The sequence below is a fragment of the Micropterus dolomieu genome, linkage group LG05 (assembly GCF_021292245.1).
Source record: "Micropterus dolomieu isolate WLL.071019.BEF.003 ecotype Adirondacks linkage group LG05, ASM2129224v1, whole genome shotgun sequence".
NCBI classification, from domain to species: domain Eukaryota; kingdom Metazoa; phylum Chordata; class Actinopteri; order Centrarchiformes; family Centrarchidae; genus Micropterus; species Micropterus dolomieu.
Genome location: NC_060154.1, coordinates 18,663,547 through 18,674,612, shown reverse-complemented (window position 1 = coordinate 18,674,612; position 11,066 = coordinate 18,663,547). Strand labels below are relative to the sequence as shown.

General features: G+C 40.9%; 1 protein-coding gene across 2 annotated transcripts in view; it reads right to left on the bottom strand.

Annotated features, from left to right (window-relative positions):
* Positions 1-11,066, bottom strand: part of agbl4 (AGBL carboxypeptidase 4) — a 317,541-nt gene that overhangs the window by 28,994 nt on the left and 277,481 nt on the right. For both annotated transcript variants that reach the window (XM_046048777.1, XM_046048778.1), the window contains 2 exons: positions 6,338-6,427; positions 4,032-4,146 (listed from right to left, as the gene is read on the bottom strand). In XM_046048777.1, coding sequence (XP_045904733.1) covers positions 4,032-4,146; positions 6,338-6,427 — 205 coding nt within the window. The remainder of the gene's footprint in view (positions 1-4,031; positions 4,147-6,337; positions 6,428-11,066) is intronic.

Sequence of the window (11,066 nt, the reverse complement as noted above, 5' to 3'; positions counted from 1 at the left end):
TTGTATAGTCTTACCCCAAAAACATCCAGGCACAAGTTCATTGCATAAGTCACTACATGCAAAATGGCTGAACACGTTATCAAAATCAAAGTTAAATAAAGTCTAACTTTATTGTCATTCTTCACATTAAAGTATACAGATGAACGAAATGTTGTTTTGTACAGACAAAATAAGAATAGACAACAACAAATCACAACATACTACAACAGCAACACAGCCCTCAGACCATTCACCTGATACACACAATACCATAAACAGTGAACAGTAACAATACACAGCAAGCAGTGAATAGTGCAACATATATAATATGCCGTTGTGATGTGGATAAGAATCTGTGACCTGACAGACGGAACATCAGCCTAAATAGTGTTTCCCATGTTTACATTTCTAATTTTGTAATTACTTCCATTGTGCTATGCAGTCAGTCCTTTCTTTTTCTTTTCTGGATCTGCATTCTGCATGCAGTAAAAACGTAACTGAGAATTCTTTCCAATCTCTTACAATTTATAACTTTATACTGCTCAAATTGAAAAAGTGCAGCCTTGTGCATTTTCAATCATTGTCATTAAAACATTAGTCATTGTTTACATCAGATAACACTTACAGAGTTATATTGTCAACATGCCTAAAGATTTTGACTATCTTGTTCGTAAACAATGATACAAGGACTTGTCATTCTGATGGCACTGACATGTTCACTGATATAAACATTTATTTTTGAGAGATAGACTAAGGATTTTGAGCAAGTTAAGGGCTTGTAATGCATGCAAGGCATGTAATCCACTGTGTTGTAGTGAACAACAGTGTGGATTTGTGCATTTTATATTAAATAACTTGGAGACTCAAATCCTCTTTTCTCTCCCAGAGAGAAGGAGGAGGGGATTCGATTATCAACCCTCTACAGACGGCTGAAGACACCCCAAAAGAGGGGGGGTTGAAAGGTCGCTTTCCCTAAGTGCTATTTCTGAGCAGCCTGATCGTAAAACTGGCACCTTTGATTCCGCAGCCTGATAACGCGGTGCCTGACTGTTAAACTGACAAAAGGGACATTAACCAGTGATTAGCGTTTTCCTAAACAGCCTATCAGAACTCTTCTTAAAGAAAGGGGCAGGAAACCCTAAACTGCCCCACACGTGTAACCATGGCAACTGACCTTGCTCTGTGTTTAATTACCTCTCATCAAAGGGATACTCCTTCTCACACCCAGGTGTGACAAAATCCAGAACACCAAGGACAGCCCTGAACTTTATGTAAACAAAGACTGCAGTCTCCAAAGACTCAAAGCATTACCTGTTTAATTAAATAATCTTTTAGTTACTTGATTACGTTTGCCTCTATTTGAGTAGTCATGTTACCATGTTGTTGCTATCTGTTGTTGATATTATTGCTGAAAAGAATCTAAATAAGTTACTTTTGCAGTGTTTTAATTTTCAGCAAGGTCATTTTATGTGTAACCAATGCTTGAAGGGAAGGTATTTGATTATAATACGCGCAAATAGATTTTCTTTTTCTTTATAGACATATTAAAAGTTTAGAAAGACAGTCCCTCGGGAAACCGGAAACGGCCGCCCTGCAGGAAACGAAGGACTGCCCTCTGGGGAACCACGCCCCAGACAACAAAAGAGCGACACACGACGTCGTTCGCTCTCTTCCCCGCTGCTCTCTGGACGCTTCCCTCTTGTCTGCCGGCTTGTTCCGGGCTCTTCAACGGCGCTTTGGCACGCGCCCGGCGTGCCCTCTCCCGGCAACCCCCTAAGACTTCAACCAGCGCAACAAAGTCTTTGTTTCGCTTGAAGCTACACACGCGAAGTGCCGCGACTTCAGTTTCCCTCAGTTCCAGCAACTTTACTTGTTTTATTTTCTTTCTTTTGTTTTGTTAAAAGTTATCAGTCCGTTAAGTTACACTAGTTAATTCAAGAACGACCAAGTTCTTTTTAAGCTTTTTCGTCGAGCTAACTTCACCGAGGACAGACCAAGCCACATGGTCTCGCCAGCAGCAACCAAGGACACCTGAAGAACAGCCGAATTGCCAGACGGAGGACGGCCAACCCTTGAGGGTTTTTCTTCAATCAGACACGGGGAACCCCGGAGAATTCCCTATCAAAAAGCCAGGAATCTGGCAGCTAGCACGGGACCCGTGCAACAGGCCAAGGCAGGCCGCCGACAAGCAGTAAGACCAAAACAAAGCATTCTGTAGTCAGGGATGTCCCATAGTGTTAATAGTCTTTTTAACTCCTAAACTTATAGCTTACTTTCATTAGTTCTCCTCTGCCGTATGAGTCAAATCCTCCCACAATCGAACCTCCATTCTCATTGTTTAGCCATTGTTTATTTCTCTGATGTATTTAACCACCTTTTAATATCACCTTAGTTAGTTAATAAATTCACTGTAATCAAGGAATTGTGTGTATTGCCTACTTCTAAGCCCCTTCCAAGAGAATTTACCCTTTTAGATATGAGACTGATTGATTGATTTAAGATAATAGAGCGATTATTAACTAACTGATCACTGGTGAATAATTGTATAATTATTAAAAGCTACCTAGAGGTCCGGAGACTCTAGGTTAATAACAACTCCGGTGGTGCCGCTGGAAAAATGAGAGCTTTTTTATGGATTAATATTTTCTGAATATTAAAATTCATAATTGGGTATAAATGTATTAAAATTCATACGTAGTTTAGACATGCTACAGTGTTGTGCTGTTTGTTCAATATGTTTCGAGAAATGAGGCTGTAAATGTTAGGGATGATTCGAGAAATGTACCAAAGCAAGTGACAAAAACTGTAATACTATATCATCATACAGCTTAGTCTTTCTCTATAGATCAATAGGAACGCAAAAGTATTTTGGAAAAAAAAACTTCCCACCATGAACTTCTGGGGTCTTTGTGATAGAGAGATAGATAGATGTAGTCAGACAGGCAGGCAGGCAGATTATGAAATGCGAAAAGTAAACAGCTACTGTATAGAGGTGGTACTCTTGTGTTACTTACAACCTACAATTGCCATAATGGGATGTTTGCATGTAAAGATGCACCCTAAGCTGCCCTGTTTGTTGTCATGTGTATATTTGACATTTACTGTAGGCCTTGGTAATGCTACAGGAGTAAGTGATAGTAAAGAGCAACTGAGCAGAGCAGCAAGCCCTAAACAAAATACTCATCCCAGGTTAACTGACATTGATTCTTTGCTCTGCACTGTATCCTGCCGGAATGGCTCTGTGGTATCTTTGGGCCTGTCTGCATGTGTGTGAGTGTGTGAGAGAGATTGGGGAGGGGGGGGCAGAAGTGTATGCATGTGTATAAATGAGCATGTGTGTTTGGCGAAATGAGGACTATCACTACTCAACTTCTGTCAATATGCTGCTCAGTATGAAAGCAAGCTAATGAAAACAGCCTTTAAGCAGTCACCAATCACAGTCAACAATATTATAGGGATTCACTGTTGCTGTCGGGGAGAGATTTCCATCCATCCATCCATCCATCCATCCATCGTCAACCACTTATCCTGCATACAGGGTCGCAGGAGGCTGGAGCCAATCCCAGCTGACATCGGGCAAAAGGCGGGATACACCCTGGACAGGTTGCCAGTCCAACGCAGGGCACTGAGATTTCCTGCAAATGTTTTTGGTGGCAGTGACAAGGCACCACCACCAGATGGCACTCACAAACACACGGTGCTGATGCTTATCTCAGTGTGCATTAGTATTCCTGGGGCTGAGCCTATTAAGTAAAAGGCAATTATGAAGACGGGAAAGAGAATAGAGGAGAGGAGGATGCCCACAGAGCTGCAGCAGTGGTGTTAAAGACAGAGAGGAGGAGAGGGTGGACAGAGAGTCTGGCAGAGAGTACAGCCCTACGGCCAAATACTATCTTCTAACAAATGCACTGCTGTGAGCTATATGAATCCATTAAGCTCCCTAAAGGTGGAGTTAAGAGGATATTATCCCACATAGCAGGATATAAAAGCACAAAATGTAGCAATGCATTCAAATTAAAAATGAAAAGATGCATGTTTGTGTGCTTGCGTACCTGTAGTTGCCCAGATAGACTCCATCAGGATTAAGCATGGGGACGATCTTGAAGATCACATGGTCTCTTAGGATCTGTGCCACTGGATGCTGGCTCACCAGGAAGTCAATCACACCTATCAAACACACACACACACAAACACACACAGAGGGAAATAGACTTGAAAAGAAAACCGAAGACGGGCTGGCAGTTAATTGAGTTTTGAGAAACAAAAGGAGAGGGAAGGACAGCGAGGGGCATCGTCAGAATCAGGGGAGGAATAGGAGACGTCAAGCCTAAATCGATACAAATGGAATGGAGCTGACGGCGCTGGAAAAACAGACAGCACACTGCGGGCTGGAAGCCAACTCATCTGATTCATGATGATGCACACACACTGATACTGTTGGTAGATTAGATAGACACATAAATGAATGGAGAGATAGATCCATATGACATAGACATTATTTTTTCCTCTACCACCTCTCTGTATCAGTCTCTCCCTCATAAACACCATCTCTACACCTCATTAATGTTAATGGACTTTCCTCAGTCTGTCTTACTGAGTCAAAGTAGTGGACAGGGACCACTGCTGAAGGTAAGGCCGTGACCTCCGTCCCTTTATCGCACCAGCCCTCCCCTCCTTAGACCTGCTACCTATAAACAAGAAAGTGGGACCCAGAAGGAGCAAAACCTGCCCACTCACCTCAGTCTGAGCAGAGATTAAGGGAGCAAAGAGTCATTAAATCCTGCTAAAATTGTCTTTTAGGTTGTTGTACCGCACAAGGAGACGATTTCCCAAAGGTTCCCAGTTTTTCAAGCTGTTTTATTAGTTTTGAGTTAGTGGAGCTTGGGAGCGAAGACAATGCAACCCTATGATATCCTCAGATTGTATTTCCTGAGATATTATATAGAAGCACAGGTTTTTGTACCTGTTCCTGTAGCATTCAGACATCTCAGGCTCAAATGCAGTGCAAAAGTAATACTGAAAATTATGTGAAATTTAAAAGGATCTAGTGAGCTGGACTGAATATTATAATGCCATTGTGTCACACTTTATAACAGACTGCAGTAAGTAACTTTCGTGTAATTAGTGATAGTGGATAGCTCTTCCTCTGTGTTGTTGTGACCGTTTTGTTGCAGTGTTTTATGTTATGTGGGTCACGTTAATTACAGTGACTGAGAGAAGCTGTGTATGTGAGTAACGTTATTGGTAAAACCCATATACTGTATATAAAAACCACAATAAACATAAACTGAATGTTATGAAGCAAACAGCGGCAGGTCCGAGCTACTGTAGCGTTAGCTGGCTGCTCCTGGCTGCATCACTATAGGCTAACATTAGTAAACAAATCGCTCCACATTTGCTTTTTACCGTTACATCCTTTGTTGCAGGCTAAATCAACAGGATAGTAACACGGGTCGCGTTATTTGGTGAAGTAAAATGGAAAGCTAACGTTATATAACTTTGCACCGGATAACATTAGCAACAGCTCGGCATTAGCCTGCGAGCTAACGTGACTTTGTCTGTGTTTCTCCAGCTTTACTAATGCTCACTTTGTTCTTACTCGACATCATCTGAACCTGTTTGGTCTGATAGGCTTCAGCACATAAACCTTTATTGTTGTTTTGGATCCTTACGTGGAGCCTGTGTTTTGCTGTGAGCTGGTTGTTTTATGGTGTTAGTGGACTGCATGTCGTTGGCTGCCGTGTTGTTGCTGTAGTCTGTGAGAGGCTCGGGAGCGCGCACAGGGCTGAATTCGACCCTGAGACCTCACATTCAAAGCAGAATAGTGGCTGATGCAAGCAACGGAGAAAACAGGCGTGTGCTTCATTTCTAAGTGAGTTTTGAGCCCGTTGACAATAAGGCAATGACAATTTGATTAATTTCATTGAAAAACTTACATAGAGTCCCTTTAAGAGAATAACAAAATATTAATTAGGGATTATTTTTTGTTTGAAAAACTCCATAAGAATGACAAGACACTGTAAGACAGACCATTTTTGTTTGTAGATGTATGTAGAATACTGTATGTGGTGTGCAGCAAGGGTTTGTGATTCTTGTGAAAGTGAATATCAACTACTGTTAAGGCTTTATTTTTATGTGGCATTATTGTGCATCATGTGCCATTTTAAAGGTAAACATAATTTTAGTCTCTTTCAAATTGTCTATCAAAAGCAAATATTAAATAGTTGGTGTAAATAAAGGTGTAAAAAAACAAACAAAATAATTAACACTGACACATGTTGGTGTGCACTACAAAACAACATACAGACCAGTGGTGCCGATAGAAATGTACAATTGTGCAAGCTCGTTAAAACTTTACCTTGACAGATAAAGGAGGCAGGAGACTCTCCAGGGTGAACACGAGCTGTAAGAAAGACCAGCTTCTTCTCCTTCTCTGGATTCAGATGGTCTGAAGGGGGGAGAAAGAGGAGTAAGAAAGAGGATGGAGGGGAGGAAGGTGTAAAAAAAAGGTAAAGACAAGTGTTAAAGGGAGAAAGAGGTGGTGTTAATGCATGCAAGTTCTAGTAGACAGCAATTCTAAAAAAGATCTTATATAGACTAAAATATTATTATCTTAAGTTGGTATCAGATACACAAGCATCCTATTACAGTCCAGTGTGACAGACTGGGTCAAAACCCCCACCAACCTGGCCGTCAATTTTCATTCAGACACACATGAATCAAACATCAACGCAACACACGGCACAGAATATTCAACAGACAAGGTGAATTATACATCTACAGAGCAACAGGTGTGAGCTGATAGAGGTCTTCTTTGATATAAGTCTTCAGGTCTGGCTGAAGGCTTCTCCCTGGCTAGACACCTCTCCTCCCCAGCTCTAACTCTGCTTTGGGGCAATATTTGACAGACAAGTTGTATCTTAGAGACCTTTCTTAAGTCACTTAACTGGTGGATTATTATTTTTTTTTTTTTGCAAAAATACAGGTAAATGAACCTTTCAACAAAACTGAGAATGTTGAAATGGAGGGATTTCCCAAAACAAAGTGAGAGGTCTTGAATTCTCCAGTTTTCTCCCACAATTCAAAACTTTTTTCTGCAGTCTGGAGATATGAATGGCTACACCTGACACTTTTAATTGCATGAGAATGAGCTCAAATGTTTAAATGTCTTATTTGATAACTGCTGTGACATATTAAGGGTAAATTCCAGAGATGGTCTATAGTGTATTTGAAGCCAGGATCAAAAAGGTATGTTAACCGCTTGTATTACTATAGATATTTTGAGAATCACATTCCTCAAATACTGTACAATAGACAGGAAGACTAACAAAAACAGACTCTATTACGCATTCCAGGCCCAGTTGAAAACCACAGAGGTCAAAATATTGCTGTTTTGTTGGCCAGTGTTTCTCCTCTAATCTGCTGTTGCTAATGGGTGAAAGTGATTGGCCTCATCGCTATACACAAACTTAATATCTTATCGATTCCTCCACCCGCTTCTGCTGAGCAGAGAAAATGCTAATTAGTAACAGGCTGTGCACCTTTCCTTCTTCTTAATTCGAATTTAGCCTCAGAGCAGTGTGTATGTGTGGGTGTGTGTGTGTGTGTGTGTGAGTGCGTACGTGTGTCTGTTTGCGTGGTTGGGGGTCGTAAACAAAAAAGCGTTGTTCCATTTAAGAACTCTGCCTCTGATTTTATTTCGCTTTTCTCTCCCTCTGCCCTTCACAGAGACAAATGGCTTTGCCATTCAGGAGTCTCCGTGGAGCCGGGCGGGCCGTTTGTTGTAAATGTGAGTGCTTGCGGTTTGGCCGGCCGCTGGGTGCTCGGTGGCTGTGAAATTCCATCACTTAGAAATTCTACTTTGGCCTTGACCCCAGGCCACCACACAGGCTCTTGATACAAGAACACTACCATGACACATACACATACACATACACACACACACACACACACACACACACACACACACACGTTTTACAGTAGAAAGCTGCAATCAGGAAAGCATAGGCAGACAACACACACAGCCTTTCTCCCTACAGTAAAACCAAGAACCCAGAAAGTTGTGAGCCAAACCAGAGGCAGCTGCCAAGGTCCCGATTGTCTGGGAATTCAACCATCGTGGCCATGCTACATTTAGTGTCAGTGCTAGTGTGCCCTTGCTGCTTCATCAAAACAATCTCTTACAGCAAGCTCCTGGAGCTTACAATGGATCCACTGTTTATCCAGCATCGTTCTGTGTGTGTGTGTGTGTTTGTGTGTGTGACTATGTCTCCTCAGGGCTCTCACAAATGCTCCCCAAGTAGTTGTTGTGTTTATGTGTCTGTATCTCTGCATTCCTCTGTATCTGGCAGTGCTCAGCCAAGCGATGTAGCACAAAATTAAGTCCCACTATTCCATAGGCAACCCAACACACAGAGGGAACCTAGAGGAACCAAGTACCATAGCTAGGCTATATGTAAAGGAAAATGTAATTTTTTGGCCTAGGTGTTGATGACACATAACATGTTAGGATGTTAGGATCAAGTTATGGTTGAGTTTAAAGAGCACAGTGCTGCAGCAGCATCTCCTGACCTCAAGGTGTCAGTAGAGATTAGCAGGCAGGGGAGGGGGGTGTCATGAGAGGAAGACGGACACGGAGGGAACTAAAGACAGGATGAAAAGAGAAATAGAAGGAAAGGGATCAGACTGAAAGATAGCTTTCTAAGGAAACACAAATAATCTAACTCTCTTTTATGAAACTCTTTTTCTTTCTTTGCAGCCAGTTTTTAGAAATTGTGGTAGGAGGGAAGAACAATCCAGAACAACAGTGTTTTAACAACAAATGCCTTCCATGTGGAGCTCTGAGCTGCATGTCAAACCAACATCACTTTATTTTATTTATATGAGTAGTAAAGATTTTAATTGAGTTCATGGTCTATATTTGTCTTTATGTTTGAGATGTCCTACATTTTCCTTGTGAAGTGTGTTAAGATGATTGGGTTTGTACTGCATGTGTGTACATTAGGGCTGCAACTAACGATTATTTTAATTATTGATTATATTTTTGATTAGTTGATTAATTATTTAGTGTATTAAATGATTGAAAATCATAAAATTAGACCAGCACAATTTCCCAGAGCCCGTGGTGAGGTCTTAATATTGCTTGTATAGTTCAACAGAAAGATATTGAATTCATATTGATATAAAACAGAAAAAAACAGCAAAGAAGAAGATGGATCCAACAAAGGTTTGTGATGGCAATTCGAGTTTTCAAATAAACAGCTCAGGCAAACACTTGTCTTTGTGAATTTTATTCAAGTCTTCTGCAGGAGTACTCTGCAACACACAGACATACATGTATGCTCAAATGAGTGAGGAGAGCTGAGTGAGCCTGTTATTTATCCAGCTTTAGGGTCAATCACATCATCCCACAGTGACACATTGTCCCTGAAGTCTGGATAACACAGAGAACAGAGATATTTCGATTGTTACGTTTACACAGATTCAGTGCCACATCACACATGAGTCTGCCTGAGTCCAGGGTTACATGCAAAATGTTTGGAATTCCCATTACATTTACTCCCTTTTAGCATTTTAGGCTAACCAAACATAAGAATACAAACATTTCATGTAACCTTAGCAGTACTTGCAGAATAGATGATTAAGTAAGAATATAAGAAATAGACAATAAGGGAATAATAATTACACTGCTCGATAAATGACTTAACTGATTAAACGGTTAATAGTTGCTGAACTGTCTGACCATTCACTAACAAAGCAACTTTGGTTTACATTCATTATGGCCGTGTAAAATGTGAATTTGTCCCTTCTGTGTGTATTTGTTCACTCAAATAGGAGAAGTACATTCTTGACAAATCATGACTGGGTGAAGATTGTGCTCTAAATGTGGACATCCAACAGTAGGGGAGAGTGGGGTGATTTGAGCCTGTGGGGAAGTTGGGCCTTGTTTCTCAGCAACCATAGACAAAATTGGTAATGTGACCACACATTTTTGAAGAATCATCCATTTTACTCACCCTGTGATGGAGAGAGGCCCATGGAATAAGTGATAAGCACATTTAAGATTAAAAAAACGTTTTTTCAGGTGGCACAGGACATGATGATCAACAGTATGGCTTTAAAGCGATACATTGATATGAAACAACCAGGAGACATAGCTGCGATGTTTCACTATCTAAGTGCAATTGAATGTTGGGACCTGGCGTTTGAGTTTGCACAATGAAATGACATTGATGTCCCCGACCCCCATGTGGTTATCCTCTTCCTTGGCTCAACTTACCCCTCATAAGGGGCAAGTTGAGCCAAGAGTCATATTTTGAAAACAGTTTATTTTAAATCCAAATTGATTATTCCCAGAGATGCACCATATCCTAAAATATATGTACATATTTTACTTGGGGACCTCACTGTCATGTCCTCAGTTTAAAGACACCTCAAGTAAAAACTGGCTCAACTCACCCCGCTCTCCCCTACTGGCCATTTGATTGTATATACTATAATTTATTTCTTAATATCTCAAAAGGTGGTGCCCTAACCACTGAAATTAAAGGTAAATGTTCTCTTTCTTTTGGTGTCCAAAAGACTCTAATAGAGCAACCACACATGCTGGAAAAGAGCACACACGTAGCTATGTGATTTTGAGAGAAAAATTCATGCAGTCTGGCCAAAAGCTTGTGTTGCTCTTGAACCAAAACTGTGTGTAGTAGTAGTAGTGTGGTGACAGCACAATTTAGGAGCAGGAAAAAATGCTCAAATAATAAACATACTGTTGTTTTTTGTTGCAAAATGACACAAGCAATGGAATATACTATGCTGGCACATTCTGTTTAACTTTGCAAAATGAGCATTATTTAAAAATTCTACCTGTAAAGTTTACACATGTTGGGCATCCGAAGTGTTTTTGTGACTTCGGTTCTGCAGCCATGCTGGTGTTGCAACACTACCTACTGCTGAGAGGCCACGTCTCCAAATTATGAACCTTTTTAACATTATGTCATCAGCTCAGAGAACACAAGTTTAAGTATAAGAATTAGTAAGAGAAGGAAAAAGAGAGTGAAGGAAAGTGAGAAAGGGCTACAGTGGAGGCC